The sequence below is a fragment of the Coturnix japonica genome, chromosome 3 (genome assembly GCF_054131305.1).
Source record: "Coturnix japonica strain WE chromosome 3, WE-NBRP24, whole genome shotgun sequence".
Classification (NCBI taxonomy): Eukaryota; Metazoa; Chordata; class Aves; order Galliformes; family Phasianidae; genus Coturnix; species Coturnix japonica.
The window spans coordinates 10386833-10409250 of record NC_140665.1 but is presented as its reverse complement, the minus strand read 5'-3'; the positions used below and the strand labels follow the sequence as shown (position 1 = coordinate 10409250).

The window sequence follows — 22418 nt, the reverse complement described above, 5'->3', positions numbered from 1 at the left end:
GACCATCCAGGCTGCCACTTCTGTCTCAGGATTCATTCAAACTTAACAAGGAGAGGATGAGACGAGCAAAGGATGAACAAGAGGAAGAGATCAAAGGCAGACCATCCAGGCGGCCATTTCTGGCTCAGGATTCTTTCAGACTTAACAAGGAGAGGATGAGGCGAGCACAGGATGAACGTGAGGAGCCGGCAGCATCTACATCTCATGATGACTCCAGCCGGTCTGAGGGGTCCTCCATTGACAGATCTGGATGGCTGCCACCCATAAATTAAGTTAACATGGTCTCGGAACACCAAACGCCCACCTCTCAGGAATAGCACAACCTAGCCACGCTGATGCAGGCGTGGGGTGCCCAGGACAAACAGAGCACCATTTGAGACTGCAAAACAGATGCATGAATACCACCTGCATCATATCTAAAACGAGACCAGGCTGCCCAGGGCCCCATCCAACCTGGCCTTGAGCATCTCCAGGGATGGGACATCTACAACCTCTCTGGGCATCTGGTTCCAGTATCCCACCACTCTCTCTGGAAATAATTTCTCCCTGATATCCGCTCTTAACCTCCCCTCCCTCAACCCAAAACCACTTCCCCTTGTCCTGCCATTATCTACCCTTGTAAAGTGTTGGCTCCCCTCCTGTATGTAAACTCCCCTTATGTACTGGAAGGCCGCAATGAGGTCACCCTGTAGCCTTCTGTTCTCCAGGCCAAACAAGAAGATCTAGAGTGAAACGTAGAGGGGAAAAACAGCCAATAAAGCTTTATCAAGGGCCTATCCCTTATAAATCCCCAAAATGTCTGTGGAAGTGTCATTGCTTCTTTTTACGGCAGCTCTTGTGCTGGTGGAGGGGAAAAGAATTGCGAGAGGGCACCAGAACAACTGATGATGCTCCTCATAAGGCCTGTGCTCCAGACCCTTCACCAGCTTTGTCGCCCTCTTTGAACACACCCCAGGCCCTCCATGTCTTTCATGCAGTGCAGGATCCAAAACTGAACACAGTACTCGAGGTACGGCCTCACCTGAGCTGAGTACAGGGGGACAATCACTGCACTGACCCCTGGGGAGCACCACTCGTGACCAGTCACCAGCTGGATTTAACTCCAGTCACCACCGCTCCCTGGGCCCGGCCATACCAGCTCCTAACCTAGCCAAGGGTGTACCTGTCCAAGGCACGGGCTGCCAGCTTCTGGAGGAGAATGCTGTGGGAGACAGTGTCAAAGGCTTTGCTGAAGTCTGGGTAGACCACATCAACAGCCTTTCCCTCGTCCACCAGATGGGTCCCTCGATCATAGAAGGAGATCTTTTTCTTGGCCTCCATGCCTCAGTTTAGCCTCAAGACTGCTAAGCTGCAAGGCCTCTTGGCCAGGCTCTTGGCCTCCCTCTAGGCTGTTTTACCTTAAGGCCTCTAAGCCTCCTGGGAAACCTCTAAGCTTTTAGGCCTCCCTCTATGCCTCTAGGGCAGCTTGCAGGCAACTGTGCCTCCAGGTGCGTCTAAGCCTCCTTTTTGGACTCTCCAATTTTAGGCCTCCGTATCTCCTTTAGGGCCTTCTGCACTCTAGGTCTCTAGGCATCTTGGCCAGCCCCTAGCTCTTTAGAAATCTATGCCTAAAGGCTTGGCCGCTAAGCCTCTGAGCCCTAGGGCCTAAATTCTGGCCTTGAGGCCTCTGCTGCTCTTGGCTGGCATCGTGGCCTCCCTCTGGGTCTCTGGAACTGTGGCAGTAGAGGCTGAAGCTCCCCAGCAGTGCTCCATTTTGTGTTGTTGCCGTGTGGCTGGCAGCAGAGGGGCAGTCTGACAGAATGGGGTCTGACACAGAAGTGCAGATGGAGACAAGGGGGGGAGCTGAATTCCTCCGTGAGGAAACAATGGCACCCACTGACATCCATTGATGCTTGCTGGATGTCGATGGAGACCAAGCAAAAGATGTGAGCGCGGTGAGGGGTGGGTGGTGCATTTCAGCAGTGGGACAGTGACGTGGCAGACATGCCATGTTCCAGAGAGCCATGCAGAGCTGCCACACCGCAAAATGAAGAGCGTCCAGATCAGCACATCTGTGCACGCTGGCTGATGGCGGGGACTGTGTTGCTCTATTAAATAGCCTTATTGCGCTCACTGCATCTGCTGTCATTTCCATGGAAATACCCAGGAGGCATTACTTTTGGAGAAACCTACGTACAGATGCCACATTGACTCTGCCCTATATTTCCCAGTTTTCCCCTCAGTTCCCACTGTGTCCGATAGAACCACCTCTGCCCGATAAACTCTGTCCCATAACCCCCACAGCTTTGCTCCGTAAGCTCTGCACCATAAGCTTCTACTTTGCCTATACGCTATGGGCTCTTTGGGTCCCTATGGGGCTCTACACACCATGGCCACCACTTTCCACTGCAGACAAGGGGACAGGGATGGGGCTGTTTCTGCCCTCCTTATCACCTGGCCCCACCTCTGCCTTTTTGTCCCCTCTTTGTCCTTGGCAAGTGACAAATTCCCATGGTGGGGCCACAGGGGTGATCCATTCCCACAGTCTGTCAGGGGCAGGAACCCACAAAACCCATAGAGAATCACAAAAACATCATGGAGAGTCATAGAGCCCTACAGAGCCACATAAGAACCATGGGGAGCCAAAAGGAACAAATAGAGACCCATACAGGAGCAATAATGTCACATTGTCACACAGGGACCAGCAGGGACCCATAGAAGTGCATATGGAAACATACTGCCCTGTAGCAACCCATAGTGCCCCACAGCCAATTACGCTGCGGTTCACTCACCATGGGTCAAGATTCACAGCATTGTGGGATAGCCTGGGCGACCAATCCACACTCTTGGACACCCTCCATCTCCCGTGGCTCCCACACCAACCCCACAGCACTACCCACACTAAGCCCTGCCCCACAAATGCAGCTGCTGCTGCTCAACAATTCTTACTGGCTGAAAGCAGGAGAGTTGTGAGATCCAAAGGGAACTGACCAGAGGTTGGGGCTGGAAGGTGCCACGATCAGAGCAGATTCACCACCAGCTCCATGTGGGGGAACATCAGCCCCACCGAGGTGTGTGTGTGTGTCCCATAGCTGCCCCTTAGTAGCCCCAGAGCCATCCTAGAGCAGCCCCAGAACAGCCCCATCACTGCAAAGGAGTTGGGCTTGGTTACAAATGTTGCCCTGATCTGTTGGCCTTGTCCGTCCCCAGTTGGAGGGGTTACAAAGTACATGGAGGATACGTGTTGTGTAAGTCCAATAAAACACGGGATCACACAAAGTACAAATGTCTGAGTTACAACGGCACACAACACCAACTTGTCACAGACACCAGCCAGTGATTCTGCAGGAGTGGTGACACAAATATTACAGCACGAAAAAAAGGTAGGAAGTGAGAAGAAACCAGCATACGTTTGACAACAACCAGTAGTAATAAACAAACAAGTAAAACAAATAGCGGTATCTGTGTCAGCTGCTTTCTGCAGCCAGGATCCAGAATGGAATTCTTCGGTGCAGGTTGTGGCGTTTATGAACAGCCACACCATGTTACACTGCAGTTCATGTACCAGAAGCACATCTGGTCCCACTGGGCACCATGTGGACTTGCCATCATCTCAAAGATGATTCAGCGTCTTGAGAACTTTCCACTTGAGCATTTCCAAAGCAATTCAAATGCTGAGAGATGTAAATGCTGGTTTGGCAAGTTCAAGTACTGTTGGTCTGCTGAACTTTTCACAGGGCAGCGTGTAGGATACCCCACAGTATGAACCATAACGGGGGTAATCTCAGAAACACAGACGTCTCTATCATGGAGTTATCTGTGTCAGTCTGTCTGCGGGGGGGGGATTGGGGTGGGGAAGTCAGTAGGTCTGTGTGCCCGCCAGCCCCCAACAAATGGGAAGGGAAAAGGGAAAGGGGTAGGGAGATGGGAGATGGGAGATGGGCTCAAGGAAAACCAACAGAGCAGCAGCAATGATCTAAGGAGAAAAACTAATTTCACTAACTATGATATGGGAATGCAAGGTAACACAATGTAATACAATGTAATTGAGATTGTAGGCAAGCAAATCGAGTGAAATAAGAGACAGAGAGAGGTTTCCGGAGACCAAGAACCCTGCTCTGCAGTGGAAGGTGCACGGCTTTGAAGATGCCAGCAGAGAGAGAGAGAGCGTCCCTTCCGTGATGTATTTCCCTCTCAGGCCGTAAGGTGCTCTGGGCCGTGTAGCTCCTCTTCTCTGTGCTCCACAGGATGTCATGAGGTGGGATACCAAGAGCAAAATGTACCAAGGCACCAAACAGGCCCCACAGGCCGGACAGACAGCTTCTAGCCTGGCAGGGAGCCTCAGGCTGGATGGGTTTTGGCCTGGTAGGGACCCTGGCCTGCAGGCTTTTGGCCTGGAAGGGCTTCCCCGGCCAGCTGGCTTTTAGCCTGGCAGGGCCCCCCTAACTGGATTACCAGCTTCAGGCTTGCAAGGTCCCCCCAGACTGCCTGGATGGCTTTTGGCCTCTCAGGCCCCGCAGGCCAGCCAGCCATTTTGTTGCCTGGCAGTGAGCCCCGGGCAGGCTGGATGTTGGCCTGGTAGGAATCCCCAAGCTGGCCAGCCAGCTTTTGACCTTGCCAGTGTTTGCTGGCCGGCGGCGGGCTTTTGGCCTGGCAGGGCTTCCCAGGCCTGCAGGCTTCAGGCCTGGCAGGGATCCCGAAGACGGCCTGCCGGCCTTTGGCCTGGCAGACACCCCACAGCCATCTGACCAGATGACTTTTGCCTTAGGGCCTCCCTGGCCAGCTGGCTTTTGGCCTGGCTGGGCCCACTCGAGCCACCCGGCTGGCGTTCGACCTGGTATGGCTCCTTGACCCGGCTGAGTTTTGGCCTGGCAGGGCCCCTGGTCCAGATGGCTTTTGGCCTGGCAGGGTCCCCGTAACCAGCCCGCCAGCTTCTGGCCTGGCAAGGCCCCCACAGGTCAGCCAGCTGGTTCTGTCCTGGCAGGGATCCCTGGGTCTGCCGGCTGGGTTTTGGCCTGGTAGGGCTTCCCTTTCCAGACGGCCAGCTTTCATCAAAGATTTGACATCTTCCTCAAGGCCTGAGTCCAGCCAGTCTACAGAGCCCCAAGACATACCATCCAGGCTGCCACTTTTGGCCTGGGGCTCACTCCAACTTCTGAAGCAGAGGACATGGAAGATCAGGTCTAAAGGGCCTGCCCAGCCAGCCGGCTGCCTTTTGGCCTGGCAGGTCTCCTCAGGCTGTCCGGCTTCGGGCCTGCAGATCCCGTCTTGACCCCACAGGATCCCAACCCCCTTCCCCTTGGAAGGCTTCAAGGAAAGCCAATCTCTGGGATCCCCCAGACAAAGCACTCCCTGCCCGGTAGGGTCGCAGCAGCAATGGACTCACAACAGTGACACAGAAGATCCATGCCGGGTAATTTATTGAGCATCCTAACGAGGAACTGACAACTTCCAGGCACAATGAAGGCACTTTCTGACATCAAGTCGTCAGCATGACGGGTAGAGTGCTTTGGAACAAGACTTGTTTCCACATCGCCTCCTTGGAGATCAGTTTGGGCAACGGCTACAAAAGGAAAATGGGTAACGTTACACTGAGAGGAAAGACAGGAGAGGGAGAAAGCAGAGAGGGGTCAGCACCCCCACCCGGGGCGGGCAGCAGGCTGCTGTGCCAGCGTCATAATGGGCAGCGTCCAGCACTGGCCATGATGTCACAGCGGCGCCGTGGCAACGTTTGTGACACGGCCACCCAGGAGGGTTGTGAAGGTGGAGCGCGGCACTGGGTCCTGCATCCTGAAGGAGCATCTGGTAGAGAGCAGACGCATCTGAAGGATGAGCTCCGGCATGGCTGCTGCCAACAAGGAGCAACCCGCTGGTATAAGGCGGAACAGGATGAACTTCTGTGGGGACGGCCCCACAGTGAGGCGTACCTCTGGACCGATACACATTGACACTGAAGGTACGTGGGCCCACAGCCCCCATGGAAGCGGTGCAGAATCCAGTCTTGGGACGGAGATAACACTTTCCATCTGCCACCTCACTCCTGCCTGGCAGCAGTAGGGGTGCTGGGAAGCAGCAGATGCAGAGTGTGACCTGATTTTCCTTTGCCCTCCAGAGCGAGTTGCCGTCTGGAATGCGGTGGCCGCCTATGTACAAGAGCAGCTCCTGATGCACAAGGTGTGTTGGCTGTCAGGTTCCTCCTCTCCCTGTCCAGCTCAGCCTAGAGATCCTCTGAGTCTTGCCCTGCACAGAAAGCAGGGAACTCACCCCGCATTTCACTTCTGGGCATCCCACGGGCTTCCTGTCAATGCAGTATCACTTGTGCTGGTGGTGTAGTATCTCAGGGCCGATGAAAGTCAACGCCAGCCCTTTCTCCAGCAAGCCCATAACCCTTCCACACCTTGTTTTTCTTTCACTTGCAGGGAGTCTGGATTCCCACCTTCGGCTCCTTTGACATCATCTCCAGAGAAATCACGACTGCAAACGTGACTCTGCAGTGGCCCGTGTTTCAGCTGGCTACAAACCTCGTAGCCATGCACGGCCTCCAGTCCCACGGGGAGTCCCTGCCAGGTAGGAGGGGGGATTAAACCTTTGCTGGCTTCATGGAGGGGGCAAACAGGGCCACCGCCTCCATCCTCCACCTCTCCCTCTGAGGAGCGTGTCCAAGTATAGGGCCGTTCTGGTTGATGCCCACCAGAAGCAGTTCTAGGGAAGAAGCTGTGGAACAGCAACCGTATCAACTCCGTCCCTGGCGTTTTTCAGCCTACAGGAAGCTGGAGCCCCTGAAGCGCAGCCAGGTGGCCGCAGATGCCTCTCTGAGCTGGCACATAGTGCAGGCTAGCATCCAGAACACTGTGTTCCTGATATCCAGCTGCCTGAAAATTGGGGAGAAAGTTGCCATTGTCCTGAAGGACATTGGAGTGATCTTCATTGATGGAATGACCTTCCAAATGAAGTTCTACTATGACTTCCTCCAGAAGCTGTCAGGGAAAGAGAACCTCAGAAAAGCTGTTCTCAAGGTGAGCTGTAGGTTTGTTTGTGGACCGGACAGTCCCGTGAGCCTTGCTGTGCCCACACACGGCCCACCAAGACCTGGCCATCTGCATGGGCTGTGCAAGTGCTGTGGTGCTGTCAGCTCTCCCTGGCTTAGGCTCCTCATGTCCCCAGTGCCTCAGCTGTGACAAGGATGTCTCACATCCTCTCTGTTCCTCCCCTGCAGGCCCCCTGGCTGATGAAGATGGTGATGTCCCGGGTGGCACCAGTGGCCTCCCTGTCACCCTCTGGCTGCCTCGTTGTCTTTCCAGAGTGAGTATGTTGGGAGCTGTAGCTGCTGCTCGATGCAGCATCTCAGCTCTCATTCCGCAGTGCTTGTTCCTTGTGTCCACGGGTGTCCTGCCCATGAGGATATCTTGTAGAATCATAGAATCATTTGAGCCAAAAGGAACCCTGAAAGAGCACCTAGTCCCACTCCCCTGCAGGGAACAGGGACACCTACCTACCCCCAGATGAGGTAGCTCTGAGCGTGCTCCAGCCCGACCTTGATCGCCTGTCCGGGCACCCAGCACATCTCTGGACAAGATGTTCCAGTGCCTCACCAGCCTTCTGCCAGAAACTTCCTTATTTCCAATCTAAATCTTCCCTCCTTCTGTTTGAGACTGTTTCCCCTTGTCCTATCCCAACTGACCCTGCTAAAGACTTTAGAAAGGTGTGGCCTTCATGCAGCATGAAAATGTGCCTGTGAGCACACAACCAGAGAGCAACTCAGGCTGGTGGTGCACTGCGTCACAGCAATGACTGTCTTCTCCTCTCTTAAAGGTTTCAAATGGAGTTGGTGCCCAAACCACCATCCTTGCCACGCCGCAAGTCCTCAGGAAGCTTCCCAGCTGAGAGGAAACTTAAGGAAGGGGACACTTTGCCACCACTTTCCCAGGGCAAGAGAGGTAAAACAGCTTGCAACTTCTTTCCGCGGCACGGGCAACCATCGTGAGATGGGAATTCCCTCGCTGGCCATCAGCCAAAGGCAGTGACTTGCGTTGAGGCTTCACGCCAGCTGAGCGCAGCCTCATCTCATGAGGAACTGTAGGCCTTGCCAAAACTAAGGTGCTGTGTGTGACATGCTCCTATCCCCGGCTGTGGCAGGAGGATGTCGGGATCTTAGGCCCTACCCCTGCCCCAGTGGAAGGACACGGTCCCCAAAAGACACCCTGTCAGCTCATTATCACCACCCAGCTCTGCTTTCCCAAAGACAACATTGCTAACGCAGTCCCAGAACAGAGCTGAATTGCGGAGAGGAGGAGTGGGGCCAGAGATGGTTTCAGGGAGGCTCTGAGGGCAGTGCAGATGGCAGCAGTGGGGGGAGCAGAGCGGCCCTCTTGGATGTTTTGGCAACAGGCCGGAGCACCCCTTGTGAGTGAACCAAAGGGTTTACAATGAATCTCCTCTGTCTTCCTAATTCCAGTGAGATCTGCTAGACGGCCAAGCTTCGTCAGGTGCTTGAGCACTACAAGTGTAGATGGAGAGCACTTAAGGCGGATAAGGTACCTCCTGCAGAAGGAGAGCTCTAAGTCCAGGTGAGGCCAGATGCTCTGGGTTGGGATGTGCATGGGGGTGATTTACTGAGCCAACGAGAGCCCGTTCCCTAACCCCAAATGGTCACTGTTTGTGGCTGCCCAACAATGCTGAAGACAGCACCCAGAGTGCTGGCATGGGGAAGCCGGGAAGACCCGAGCTCACAGGGCTGGCCCCCTCCAGATCTCAGGAGAGCCATGGGCCAGCCGGTGAGCTGTCTGTGGGAAGGCTGCATTGCAGCCAAGGGTCCCGGCTCAGGCTTGCAGGATGTGGCCCTGAAGTCATCACCCACTAAGGCAGACTCCTCTTGCTCTGTCCTTTCAGACTGCTGCCAGAGATCCAAGCAGTGCCTAAAACCCCAGAGCAGCCTGTGAGCTGTGAGCTGCGGGGCCAGGCAGGAGCCCGAAACCAAGATGAAATTGGCCAAGCACGAAGCATTCAGCGTGTCAGGTTCCGTTCTGAAGCTGAAAATGACCACCATGAGGGTGCAGGGTTGAAAGTGAAAACCAAGACCTCACACCCTCGGGGCATCTTGAGGAAGTCACCATCTTCCACCGAAGATTCCGCATCTTCCTCAAGGGCTGAGTCCAGCCAGTCCACGCAGACCAAAGGCAGACCATCCAGGCTGGCATTTGTCGCTAAGGATTCATTCAAACTTCACAAGGAGAGGATGAGGCGAGCACAGGAGGAACGTGAGGAGGAGACCACAGACAGACCATCCAGGCTGCCACTTCTGTCTCAGGATTCATTCAAACTTAACAAGGAGAGGATGAGACGAGCAAAGGATGAACAAGAGGAAGAGATCAAAGGCAGACCATCCAGGCGGCCATTTCTGGCTCAGGATTCTTTCAGACTTAACAAGGAGAGGATGAGGCGAGCACAGGATGAACGTGAGGAGCCGGCAGCATCTACATCTCATGATGACTCCAGCCGGTCTGAGGGGTCCTCCATTGACAGATCTGGATGGCTGCCACCCATAAATTAAGTTAACATGGTCTCGGAACACCAAACGCCCACCTCTCAGGAATGGCACAACCTAGCCACGCTGATGCAGGCGTGGGGTGCCCAGGACAAACAGAGCACCATTTGAGACTGCAAAACAGATGCATGAATACCACCTGCATCATATCTAAAACGAGACCAGGCTGCCCAGGGCCCCATCCAACCTGGCCTTGAGCATCTCCAGGGATGGGACATCTACAACCTCTCTGGGCATCTGGTTCCAGTATCCCACCACTCTCTCTGGAAATAATTTCTCCCTGATATCCACTCTTAACCTCCCCTCCCTCAACCCAAAACCACTTCCCCTTGTCCTGCCATTATCTACCCTTGTAAAGTGTTGGCTCCCCTCCTGTATGTAAACTCCCCTTATGTACTGGAAGGCCGCAATGAGGTCACCCTGTAGCCTTCTGTTCTCCAGGCCAAACAAGAAGATCTAGAGTGAAACGTAGAGGGGAAAAACAGCCAATAAAGCTTTATCAAGGGCCTATCCCTTATAAATCCCCAAAATGTCTGTGGAAGTGTCATTGCTTCTTTTTACGGCAGCTCTTGTGCTGGTGGAGGGGAAAAGAATTGCGAGAGGGCACCAGAACAACTGATGATGCTCCTCATAAGGCCTGTGCTCCAGACCCTTCACCAGCTTTGTCGCCCTCTTTGAACACACCCCAGGCCCTCCATGTCTTTCATGCAGTGCAGGATCCAAAACTGAACACAGTACTCGAGGTACGGCCTCACCTGAGCTGAGTACAGGGGGACAATCACTGCACTGACCCCTGGGGAGCACCACTCGTGACCAGTCACCAGCTGGATTTAACTCCAGTCACCACCGCTCCCTGGGCCCGGCCATACCAGCTCCTAACCTAGCCAAGGGTGTACCTGTCCAAGGCACGGGCTGCCAGCTTCTGGAGGAGAATGCTGTGGGAGACAGTGTCAAAGGCTTTGCTGAAGTCTGGGTAGACCACATCAACAGCCTTTCCCTCGTCCACCAGATGGGTCCCTCGATCATAGAAGGAGATCTTTTTCTTGGCCTCCATGCCTCAGTTTAGCCTCAAGACTGCTAAGCTGCAAGGCCTCTTGGCCAGGCTCTTGGCCTCCCTCTAGGCTGTTTTACCTTAAGGCCTCTAAGCCTCCTGGGAAACCTCTAAGCTTTTAGGCCTCCCTCTATGCCTCTAGGGCAGCTTGCAGGCAACTGTGCCTCCAGGTGCGTCTAAGCCTCCTTTTTGGACTCTCCAATTTTAGGCCTCCGTATCTCCTTTAGGGCCTTCTGCACTCTAGGTCTCTAGGCATCTTGGCCAGCCCCTAGCTCTTTAGAAATCTATGCCTAAAGGCTTGGCCGCTAAGCCTCTGAGCCCTAGGGCCTAAATTCTGGCCTTGAGGCCTCTGCTGCTCTTGGCTGGCATCGTGGCCTCCCTCTGGGTCTCTGGAACTGTGGCAGTAGAGGCTGAAGCTCCCCAGCAGTGCTCCATTTTGTGTTGTTGCCGTGTGGCTGGCAGCAGAGGGGCAGTCTGACAGAATGGGGTCTGACACAGAAGTGCAGATGGAGACAAGGGGGGGAGCTGAATTCCTCCGTGAGGAAACAATGGCACCCACTGACATCCATTGATGCTTGCTGGATGTCGATGGAGACCAAGCAAAGGATGTGAGCGCGGTGAGGGGTGGGTGGTGCATTTCAGCAGTGGGACAGTGACGTGGCAGACATGCCATGTTCCAGAGAGCCGTGCAGAGCTGCCACACCGCAAAATGAAGAGCGTCCAGATCAGCACATCTGTGCACGCTGGCTGATGGCGGGGACTGTGTTGCTCTATTAAATAGCCTTATTGCGCTCACTGCATCTGCTGTCATTTCCATGGAAATACCCAGGAGGCATTACTTTTGGAGAAACCTACGTACAGATGCCACATTGACTCTGCCCTATATTTCCCAGTTTTCCCCTCAGTTCCCACTGTGTCCGATAGAACCACCTCTGCCCGATAAACTCTGTCCCATAACCCCCACAGCTTTGCTCCGTAAGCTCTGCACCATAAGCTTCTACTTTGCCTATACGCTATGGGCTCTTTGGGTCCCTATGGGGCTCTACACACCATGGCCACCACTTTCCGCTGCAGACAAGGGGACAGGGATGGGGCTGTTTCTGCCCTCCTTATCACCTGGCCCCACCTCTGCCTTTTTGTCCCCTCTTTGTCCTTGGCAAGTGACAAATTCCCATGGTGGGGCCACAGGGGTGATCCATTCCCACAGTCTGTCAGGGGCAGGAACCCACAAAACCCATAGAGAATCACAAAAACATCATGGAGAGTCATAGAGCCCTACAGAGCCACATAAGAACCATGGGGAGCCAAAAGGAACAAATAGAGACCCATACAGGAGCAATAATGTCACATTGTCACACAGGGACCAGCAGGGACCCATAGAAGTGCATATGGAAACATACTGCCCTGTAGCAACCCATAGTGCCCCACAGCCAATTACGCTGCGGTTCACTCACCATGGGTCAAGATTCACAGCATTGTGGGATAGCCTGGGCGACCAATCCACACTCTTGGACACCCTCCATCTCCCGTGGCTCCCACACCAACCCCACAGCACTACCCACACTAAGCCCTGCCCCACAAATGCAGCTGCTGCTGCTCAACAATTCTTACTGGCTGAAAGCAGGAGAGTTGTGAGATCCAAAGGGAACTGACCAGAGGTTGGGGCTGGAAGGTGCCACGATCAGAGCAGATTCACCACCAGCTCCATGTGGGGGAACATCAGCCCCACCGAGGTGTGTGTGTGTGTCCCATAGCTGCCCCTTAGTAGCCCCAGAGCCATCCTAGAGCAGCCCCAGAACAGCCCCATCACTGCAAAGGAGTTGGGCTTGGTTACAAATGTTGCCCTGATCTGTTGGCCTTGTCCGTCCCCAGTTGGAGGGGTTACAAAGTACATGGAGGATACAACGTGTTGTGTAAGTCCAATAAAACACGGGATCACACAAAGTACAAATGTCTGAGTTACAACGGCACACAACACCAACTTGTCACAGACACCAGCCAATGATTCTGCAGGAGTGGTGACACAAATATTACAGCACGAAAAAAAGGTAGGAAGTGAGAAGAAACCAGCATACGTTTGACAACAACCAGTAGTAATAAACAAACAAGTAAAACAAATAGCGGTATCTGTGTCAGCTGCTTTCTGCAGCCAGGATCCAGAATGGAATTCTTCGGTGCAGGTTGTGGCGTTTATGAACAGCCACACCATGTTACACTGCAGTTCATGTACCAGAAGCACATCTGGTCCCACTGGGCACCATGTGGACTTGCCATCATCTCAAAGATGATTCAGCGTCTTGAGAACTTTCCACTTGAGCATTTCCAAAGCAATTCAAATGCTGAGAGATGTAAATGCTGGTTTGGCAAGTTCAAGTCTGCTGAACTTTTCACAGGGCAGCGTGTAGGATACCCCACAGTATGAACCATAACGGGGGTAATCTCAGAAACACAGACGTCTCTATCATGGAGTTATCTGTGTCAGTCTGTCTGCGGGGGGGGGATTGGGGTGGGGAAGTCAGTAGGTCTGTGTGCCCGCCAGCCCCCAACAAATGGGAAGGGAAAAGGGAAAGGGGTAGGGAGATGGGAGATGGGAGATGGGCTCAAGGAAAACCAACAGAGCAGCAGCAATGATCTAAGGAGAAAAACTAATTTCACTAACTATGATATGGGAATGCAAGGTAACACAATGTAATACAATGTAATTGAGATTGTAGGCAAGCAAATCGAGTTAAATAAGAGGCAGAGAGAGGTTTCCGGAGACCAAGAACCCTGCTCTGCAGTGGAAGGTGCACGGCTTTGAAGATGCCAGCAGAGAGAGAGAGAGCGTCCCTTCCGTGATGTATTTCCCTCTCAGGCCGTAAGGTGCTCTGGGCCGTGTAGCTCCTCTTCTCTGTGCTCCACAGGATGTCATGAGGTGGGATACCAAGAGCAAAATGTACCAAGGCACCAAACAGGCCCCACAGGCCGGACAGACAGCTTCTAGCCTGGCAGGGAGCCTCAGGCTGGATGGGTTTTGGCCTGGTAGGGACCCTGGCCTGCAGGCTTTTGGCCTGGAAGGGCTTCCCCGGCCAGCTGGCTTTTAGCCTGGCAGGGCCCCCCTAACTGGATTACCAGCTTCAGGCTTGCAAGGTCCCCCCAGACTGCCTGGATGGCTTTTGGCCTCTCAGGCCCCGCAGGCCAGCCAGCCATTTTGTTGCCTGGCAGTGAGCCCCGGGCAGGCTGGATGTTGGCCTGGTAGGAATCCCCAAGCTGGCCAGCCAGCTTTTGACCTTGCCAGTGTTTGCTGGCCGGCGGCGGGCTTTTGGCCTGGCAGGGCTTCCCAGGCCTGCAGGCTTCAGGCCTGGCAGGGATCCCGAAGACGGCCTGCCGGCCTTTGGCCTGGCAGACACCCCACAGCCATCTGACCAGATGACTTTTGCCTTAGGGCCTCCCTGGCCAGCTGGCTTTTGGCCTGGCTGGGCCCACTCGAGCCACCCGGCTGGCGTTCGACCTGGTATGGCTCCTTGACCCGGCTGAGTTTTGGCCTGGCAGGGCCCCTGGTCCAGATGGCTTTTGGCCTGGCAGGGTCCCCGTAACCAGCCCGCCAGCTTCTGGCCTGGCAAGGCCCCCACAGGTCAGCCAGATGGTTCTGTCCTGGCAGGGATCCCTGGGTCTGCCGGCTGGGTTTTGGCCTGGTAGGGCTTCCCTTTCCAGACGGCCAGCTTTCATCAAAGATTTGACATCTTCCTCAAGGCCTGAGTCCAGCCAGTCTACAGAGCCCCAAGACATACCATCCAGGCTGCCACTTTTGGCCTGGGGCTCACTCCAACTTCTGAAGCAGAGGACATGGAAGATCAGGTCTAAAAGGGCCTGCCCAGCCAGCCGGCTTCCTTTTGGCCTGGCAGGTCTCCTCAGGCTGTCCGGCTTCGGGCCTGCAGATCCCGTCTTGACCCCACAGGATCCCAACCCCCTTCCCCTTGGAAGGCTTCAAGGAAAGCCAATCTCTGGGATCCCCCAGACAAAGCACTCCCTGCCCGGTAGGGTCGCAGCAGCAATGGACTCACAACAGTGACACAGAAGATCCATGCCGGGTAATTTATTGAGCATCCTAACGAGGAACTGACAACTTCCAGGCACAATGAAGGCACTTTCTGACATCAAGTCGTCAGCATGACGGGTAGAGTGCTTTGGAACAAGACTTGTTTCCACATCGCCTCCTTGGAGATCAGTTTGGGCAACGGCTACAAAAGGAAAATGGGTAACGTTACACTGAGAGGAAAGACAGGAGAGGGAGAAAGCAGAGAGGGGTCAGCACCCCCACCCGGGGCGGGCAGCAGGCTGCTGTGCCAGCGTCATAATGGGCAGCGTCCAGCACTGGCCATGATGTCACAGCGGCGCCGTGGCAACGTTTGTGACACGGCCACCCAGGAGGGTTGTGAAGGTGGAGCGCGGCACTGGGTCCTGCATCCTGAAGGAGCATCTGGTAGAGAGCAGACGCATCTGAAGGATGAGCTCCGGCATGGCTGCTGCCAACAAGGAGCAACCCGCTGGTATAAGGCGGAACAGGATGAACTTCTGTGGGGACGGCCCCACAGTGAGGCGTACCTCTGGACCGATACACATTGACACTGAAGGTACGTGGGCCCACAGCCCCCATGGAAGCGGTGCAGAATCCAGTCTTGGGACGGAGATAACACTTTCCATCTGCCACCTCACTCCTGCCTGGCAGCAGTAGGGGTGCTGGGAAGCAGCAGATGCAGAGTGTGACCTGATTTTCCTTTGCCCTCCAGAGCGAGTTGCCGTCTGGAATGCGGTGGCCGCCTATGTACAAGAGCAGCTCCTGATGCACAAGGTGTGTTGGCTGTCAGGTTCCTCCTCTCCCTGTCCAGCTCAGCCTAGAGATCCTCTGAGTCTTGCCCTGCACAGAAAGCAGGGAACTCACCCCGCATTTCACTTCTGGGCATCCCACGGGCTTCCTGTCAATGCAGTATCACTTGTGCTGGTGGTGTAGTATCTCAGGGCCGATGAAAGTCAACGCCAGCCCTTTCTCCAGCAAGCCCATAACCCTTCCACACCTTGTTTTTCTTTCACTTGCAGGGAGTCTGGATTCCCACCTTCGGCTCCTTTGACATCATCTCCAGAGAAATCACGACTGCAAACGTGACTCTGCAGTGGCCCGTGTTTCAGCTGGCTACAAACCTCGTAGCCATGCACGGCCTCCAGTCCCACGGGGAGTCCCTGCCAGGTAGGAGGGGGGATTAAACCTTTGCTGGCTTCATGGAGGGGGCAAACAGGGCCACCGCCTCCATCCTCCACCTCTCCCTCTGAGGAGTGTGTCCAAGTATAGGGCCGTTCTGGTTGATGCCCACCAGAAGCAGTTCTAGGGAAGAAGCTGTGGAACAGCAACCGTATCAACTCCGTCCCTGGCGTTTTTCAGCCTACAGGAAGCTGGAGCCCCTGAAGCGCAGCCAGGTGGCCGCAGATGCCTCTCTGAGCTGGCACATAGTGCAGGCTAGCATCCAGAACACTGTGTTCCTGATATCCAGCTGCCTGAAAATTGGGGAGAAAGTTGCCATTGTCCTGAAGGACATTGGAGTGATCTTCATTGATGGAATGACCTTCCAAATGAAGTTCTACTATGACTTCCTCCAGAAGCTGTCAGGGAAAGAGAACCTCAGAAAAGCTGTTCTCAAGGTGAGCTGTAGGTTTGTTTGTGGACCGGACAGTCCCGTGAGCCTTGCTGTGCCCACACACGGCCCACCAAGACCTGGCCATCTGCATGGGCTGTGCAAGTGCTGTGGTGCTGTCAGCTCTCCCTGGCTTAGGCTCCTCATGTCCCCAGTGCCTCAGCTGTGACAAGGATGTCTCACATCCTCTCTGTTCCTCCCCTGCAGGCCCCCTGGCTGATGAAGATGGTGATGTCCCGGGTGGCACCAGTGGCCTCCCTGTCACCCTCTGGCTGCCTCGTTGTCTTTCCAGAGTGAGTATGTTGGGAGCTGTAGCTGCTGCTCGATGCAGCATCTCAGCTCTCATTCCGCAGTGCTTGTTCCTTGTGTCCACGGGTGTCCTGCCCAAGAGGATATCTTGTAGAATCATAGAATCATTTGAGCCAAAAGGAACCCTGAAAGAGCACCTAGTCCCACTCCCCTGCAGGGAACAGGGACACCTACCTACCCCCAGATGAGGTAGCTCTGAGCGTGCTCCAGCCCGACCTTGATCGCCTGTACGGGCACCCAGCACGTCTCTGGACAAGATGTTCCAGTGCCTCACCAGCCTTCTGCCAGAAACTTCCTTATTTCCAATCTAAATCTTCCCTCCTTCTGTTTGAGACTGTTTCCCCTTGTCCTATCCCAACTGACCCTGCTAAAGACTTTAGAAAGGTGTGGCCTTCATGCAGCATGAAAATGTGCCTGTGAGCACACAACCAGAGAGCAACTCAGGCTGGTGGTGCACTGCGTCACAGCAATGACTGTCTTCTCCTCTCTTAAAGGTTTCAAATGGAGTTGGTGCCCAAACCACCATCCTTGCCACGCCGCAAGTCCTCAGGAAGCTTCCCAGCTGAGAGGAAACTTAAGGAAGGGGACACTTTGCCACCACTTTCTCAGGGCAAGAGAGGTAAAACAGCTTGCAACTTCTTTCCGCGGCACGGGCAACCATCGTGAGATGGGAATTCCCTCGCTGGCCATCAGCCAAAGGCAGTGACTTGCGTTGAGGCTTCACGCCAGCTGAGCGCAGCCTCATCTCATGAGGAACTGTAGGCCTTGCCAAAACTAAGGTGCTGTGTGTGACATGCTCCTATCCCCGGCTGTGGCAGGAGGATGTCGGGATCTTAGGCCCTACCCCTGCCCCAGTGGAAGGACACGGTCCCCAAAAGACACCCTGTCAGCTCATTATCACCACCCAGCTCTGCTTTCCCAAAGACAACATTGCTAACGCAGTCCCAGAACAGAGCTGAATTGCGGAGAGGAGGAGTGGGGCCAGAGATGGTTTCAGGGAGGCTCTGAGGGCAGTGCAGATGGCAGCAGTGGGGGGAGCAGAGCGGCCCTCTTGGATGTTTTGGCAACAGGCCGGAGCACCCCTTGTGAGTGAACCAAAGGGTTTACAATGAATCTCCTCTGTCTTCCTAATTCCAGTGAGATCTGCTAGACGGCCAAGCTTCGTCAGGTGCTTGAGCACTACAAGTGTAGATGGAGAGCACTTAAGGCGGATAAGGTACCTCCTGCAGAAGGAGAGCTCTAAGTCCAGGTGAGGCCAGATGCTCTGGGTTGGGATGTGCATGGGGGTGATTTACTGAGCCAACGAGAGCCCGTTCCCTAACCCCAAATGGTCACTGTTTGTGGCTGCCCAACAATGCTGAAGACAGCACCCAGAGTGCTGGCATGGGGAAGCCGGGAAGACCCGAGCTCACAGGGCTGGCCCCCTCCAGATCTCAGGAGAGCCATGGGCCAGCCGGTGAGCTGTCTGTGGGAAGGCTGCATTGCAGCCAAGGGTCCCGGCTCAGGCTTGCAGGATGTGGCCCTGAAGTCATCACCCACTAAGGCAGACTCCTCTTGCTCTGTCCTTTCAGACTGCTGCCAGAGATCCAAGCAGTGCCTAAAACCCCAGAGCAGCCTGTGAGCTGTGAGCTGCGGGGCCAGGCAGGAGCCCGAAACCAAGATGAAATTGGCCAAGCACGAAGCATTCAGCGTGTCAGGTTCCGTTCTGAAGCTGAAAATGACCACCATGAGGGTGCAGGGTTGAAAGTGAAAACCAAGACCTCACACCCTCGGGGCATCTTGAGGAAGTCACCATCTTCCACCGAAGATTCCGCATCTTCCTCAAGGGCTGAGTCCAGCCAGTCCACGCAGACCAAAGGCAGACCATCCAGGCTGGCATTTGTCGCTAAGGATTCATTCAAACTTCACAAGGAGAGGATGAGGCGAGCACAGGAGGAACGTGAGGAGGAGACCACAGACAGACCATCCAGGCTGCCACTTCTGTCTCAGGATTCATTCAAACTTAACAAGGAGAGGATGAGACGAGCAAAGGATGAACAAGAGGAAGAGATCAAAGGCAGACCATCCAGGCGGCCATTTCTGGCTCAGGATTCTTTCAGACTTAACAAGGAGAGGATGAGGCGAGCACAGGATGAACGTGAGGAGCCGGCAGCATCTACATCTCATGATGACTCCAGCCGGTCTGAGGGGTCCTCCATTGACAGATCTGGATGGCTGCCACCCATAAATTAAGTTAACATGGTCTCGGAACACCAAACGCCCACCTCTCAGGAATAGCACAACCTAGCCACGCTGATGCAGGCGTGGGGTGCCCAGGACAAACAGAGCACCATTTGAGACTGCAAAACAGATGCATGAATACCACCTGCATCATATCTAAAACGAGACCAGGCTGCCCAGGGCCCCATCCAACCTGGCCTTGAGCATCTCCAGGGATGGGACATCTACAACCTCTCTGGGCATCTGGTTCCAGTATCCCACCACTCTCTCTGGAAATAATTTCTCCCTGATATCCACTCTTAACCTCCCCTCCCTCAACCCAAAACCACTTCCCCTTGTCCTGCCATTATCTACCCTTGTAAAGTGTTGGCTCCCCTCCTGTATGTAAACTCCCCTTATGTACTGGAAGGCCGCAATGAGGTCACCCTGTAGCCTTCTGTTCTCCAGGCCAAACAAGAAGATCTAGAGTGAAACGTAGAGGGGAAAAACAGCCAATAAAGCTTTATCAAGGGCCTATCCCTTATAAATCCCCAAAATGTCTGTGGAAGTGTCATTGCTTCTTTTTACGGCAGCTCTTGTGCTGGTGGAGGGGAAAAGAATTGCGAGAGGGCACCAGAACAACTGATGATGCTCCTCATAAGGCCTGTGCTCCAGACCCTTCACCAGCTTTGTCGCCCTCTTTGAACACACCCCAGGCCCTCCATGTCTTTCATGCAGTGCAGGATCCAAAACTGAACACAGTACTCGAGGTACGGCCTCACCTGAGCTGAGTACAGGGGGACAATCACTGCACTGACCCCTGGGGAGCACCACTCGTGACCAGTCACCAGCTGGATTTAACTCCAGTCACCACCGCTCCCTGGGCCCGGCCATACCAGCTCCTAACCTAGCCAAGGGTGTACCTGTCCAAGGCACGGGCTGCCAGCTTCTGGAGGAGAATGCTGTGGGAGACAGTGTCAAAGGCTTTGCTGAAGTCTGGGTAGACCACATCAACAGCCTTTCCCTCGTCCACCAGATGGGTCCCTCGATCATAGAAGGAGATCTTTTTCTTGGCCTCCATGCCTCAGTTTAGCCTCAAGACTGCTAAGCTGCAAGGCCTCTTGGCCAGGCTCTTGGCCTCCCTCTAGGCTGTTTTACCTTAAGGCCTCTAAGCCTCCTGGGAAACCTCTAAGCTTTTAGGCCTCCCTCTATGCCTCTAGGGCAGCTTGCAGGCAACTGTGCCTCCAGGTGCGTCTAAGCCTCCTTTTTGGACTCTCCAATTTTAGGCCTCCGTATCTCCTTTAGGGCCTTCTGCACTCTAGGTCTCTAGGCATCTTGGCCAGCCCCTAGCTCTTTAGAAATCTATGCCTAAAGGCTTGGCCGCTAAGCCTCTGAGCCCTAGGGCCTAAATTCTGGCCTTGAGGCCTCTGCTGCTCTTGGCTGGCATCGTGGCCTCCCTCTGGGTCTCTGGAACTGTGGCAGTAGAGGCTGAAGCTCCCCAGCACTGCTCCATTTTGTGTTGTTGCCGTGTGGCTGGCAGCAGAGGGGCAGTCTGACAGAATGGGGTCTGACACAGAAGTGCAGATGGAGACAAGGGGGGGAGCTGAATTCCTCCGTGAGGAAACAATGGCACCCACTGACATCCATTGATGCTTGCTGGATGTCGATGGAGACCAAGCAAAAGATGTGAGCGCGGTGAGGGGTGGGTGGTGCATTTCAGCAGTGGGACAGTGACGTGGCAGACATGCCATGTTCCAGAGAGCCATGCAGAGCTGCCACACCGCAAAATGAAGAGCGTCCAGATCAGCACATCTGTGCACGCTGGCTGATGGCGGGGACTGTGTTGCTCTATTAAATAGCCTTATTGCGCTCACTGCATCTGCTGTCATTTCCATGGAAATACCCAGGAGGCATTACTTTTGGAGAAACCTACGTACAGATGCCACATTGACTCTGCCCTATATTTCCCAGTTTTCCCCTCAGTTCCCACTGTGTCCGATAGAACCACCTCTGCCCGATAAACTCTGTCCCATAACCCCCACAGCTTTGCTCCGTAAGCTCTGCACCATAAGCTTCTACTTTGCCTATACGCTATGGGCTCTTTGGGTCCCTATGGGGCTCTACACACCATGGCCACCACTTTCCGCTGCAGACAAGGGGACAGGGATGGGGCTGTTTCTGCCCTCCTTATCACCTGGCCCCACCTCTGCCTTTTTGTCCCCTCTTTGTCCTTGGCAAGTGACAAATTCCCATGGTGGGGCCACAGGGGTGATCCATTCCCACAGTCTGTCAGGGGCAGGAACCCACAAAACCCATAGAGAATCACAAAAACATCATGGAGAGTCATAGAGCCCTACAGAGCCACATAAGAACCATGGGGAGCCAAAAGGAACAAATAGAGACCCATACAGGAGCAATAATGTCACATTGTCACACAGGGACCAGCAGGGACCCATAGAAGTGCATATGGAAACATACTGCCCTGTAGCAACCCATAGTGCCCCACAGCCAATTACGCTGCGGTTCACTCACCATGGGTCAAGATTCACAGCATTGTGGGATAGCCTGGGCGACCAATCCACACTCTTGGACACCCTCCATCTCCCGTGGCTCCCACACCAACCCCACAGCACTACCCACACTAAGCCCTGCCCCACAAATGCAGCTGCTGCTGCTCAACAATTCTTACTGGCTGAAAGCAGGAGAGTTGTGAGATCCAAAGGGAACTGACCAGAGGTTGGGGCTGGAAGGTGCCACGATCAGAGCAGATTCACCACCAGCTCCATGTGGGGGAACATCAGCCCCACCGAGGTGTGTGTGTGTGTCCCATAGCTGCCCCTTAGTAGCCCCAGAGCCATCCTAGAGCAGCCCCAGAACAGCCCCATCACTGCAAAGGAGTTGGGCTTGGTTACAAATGTTGCCCTGATCTGTTGGCCTTGTCCGTCCCCAGTTGGAGGGGTTACAAAGTACATGGAGGATACAACGTGTTGTGTAAGTCCAATAAAACACGGGATCACACAAAGTACAAATGTCTGAGTTACAACGGCACACAACACCAACTTGTCACAGACACCAGCCAGTGATTCTGCAGGAGTGGTGACACAAATATTACAGCACGAAAAAAAGGTAGGAAGTGAGAAGAAACCAGCATACGTTTGACAACAACCAGTAGTAATAAACAAACAAGTAAAACAAATAGCGGTATCTGTGTCAGCTGCTTTCTGCAGCCAGGATCCAGAATGGAATTCTTCGGTGCAGGTTGTGGCGTTTATGAACAGCCACACCATGTTACACTGCAGTTCATGTACCAGAAGCACATCTGGTCCCACTGGGCACCATGTGGACTTGCCATCATCTCAAAGATGATTCAGCGTCTTGAGAACTTTCCACTTGAGCATTTCCAAAGCAATTCAAATGCTGAGAGATGTAAATGCTGGTTTGGCAAGTTCAAGTACTGTTGGTCTGCTGAACTTTTCACAGGGCAGCGTGTAGGATACCCCACAGTATGAACCATAACGGGGGTAATCTCAGAAACACAGACGTCTCTATCATGGAGTTATCTGTGTCAGTCTGTCAGCGGGGGGGGGATTGGGGTGGGGAAGTCAGTAGGTCTGTGTGCCCGCCAGCCCCCAACAAATGGGAAGGGAAAAGGGAAAGGGGTAGGGAGATG

At 54.3% G+C, this 22418-nt stretch overlaps 3 protein-coding genes across 3 annotated transcripts; all 3 read left to right on the top strand.

Moving 5' to 3' along the window:
- The first annotated feature begins 4482 nt into the window (after positions 1-4482).
- On the top strand, positions 4483-7725 carry LOC146761270 (coiled-coil domain-containing protein 81-like). The gene is made up of 5 exons (XM_085541024.1): positions 4483-5935; positions 6092-6153; positions 6399-6546; positions 6739-6995; positions 7196-7725. The coding sequence occupies exons 1-5, from the start codon at positions 5809-5811 to the stop codon at positions 7283-7285; spliced, it is 684 nt and encodes a 227-aa protein (XP_085397150.1). The 5' UTR covers positions 4483-5808; the 3' UTR covers positions 7286-7725.
- Positions 7726-14493: 6768 nt separating this feature from the next.
- Positions 14494-16600, top strand: LOC146761269 (coiled-coil domain-containing protein 81-like). Its single transcript, XM_085541023.1, has 5 exons — positions 14494-15187; positions 15344-15405; positions 15651-15798; positions 15991-16247; positions 16448-16600. The coding sequence occupies exons 1-5, from the start codon at positions 15061-15063 to the stop codon at positions 16535-16537; spliced, it is 684 nt and encodes a 227-aa protein (XP_085397149.1). The 5' UTR covers positions 14494-15060; the 3' UTR covers positions 16538-16600.
- Positions 16601-16733: 133 nt separating this feature from the next.
- Positions 16734-19783, top strand: LOC146761268 (uncharacterized). The gene is made up of 4 exons (XM_085542353.1): positions 16734-16738; positions 17044-17168; positions 17687-17798; positions 18121-19783. The coding sequence occupies exons 1-4, from the start codon at positions 16734-16736 to the stop codon at positions 18779-18781; spliced, it is 903 nt and encodes a 300-aa protein (XP_085398479.1). The 3' UTR covers positions 18782-19783.
- Positions 19784-22418: the final 2635 nt, after the last annotated feature.

Coding starts and splice junctions, on each gene's coding strand:
- LOC146761268 (XM_085542353.1), top strand. Junction 17,169..17,686: donor ACTTTCTCAGGGCAAGAGAG/GTAAAACAGCTT, acceptor TCCTAATTCCAG/TGAGATCTGCTAGACGGCCA. Junction 17,799..18,120: donor AAGGAGAGCTCTAAGTCCAG/GTGAGGCCAGAT, acceptor CTGTCCTTTCAG/ACTGCTGCCAGAGATCCAAG.
- LOC146761269 (XM_085541023.1), top strand. CDS start 15,061: ATGAGCTCCGGCATGGCTGCTGCCAACAAGGAGCAACCCGCTGGTATA. Junction 15,188..15,343: donor GATACACATTGACACTGAAG/GTACGTGGGCCC, acceptor TTTGCCCTCCAG/AGCGAGTTGCCGTCTGGAAT. Junction 15,799..15,990: donor CCACGGGGAGTCCCTGCCAG/GTAGGAGGGGGG, acceptor GGCGTTTTTCAG/CCTACAGGAAGCTGGAGCCC.
- LOC146761270 (XM_085541024.1), top strand. CDS start 5,809: ATGAGCTCCGGCATGGCTGCTGCCAACAAGGAGCAACCCGCTGGTATA. Junction 6,154..6,398: donor AGCAGCTCCTGATGCACAAG/GTGTGTTGGCTG, acceptor TTTCACTTGCAG/GGAGTCTGGATTCCCACCTT. Junction 6,996..7,195: donor TCAGAAAAGCTGTTCTCAAG/GTGAGCTGTAGG, acceptor CCTCCCCTGCAG/GCCCCCTGGCTGATGAAGAT.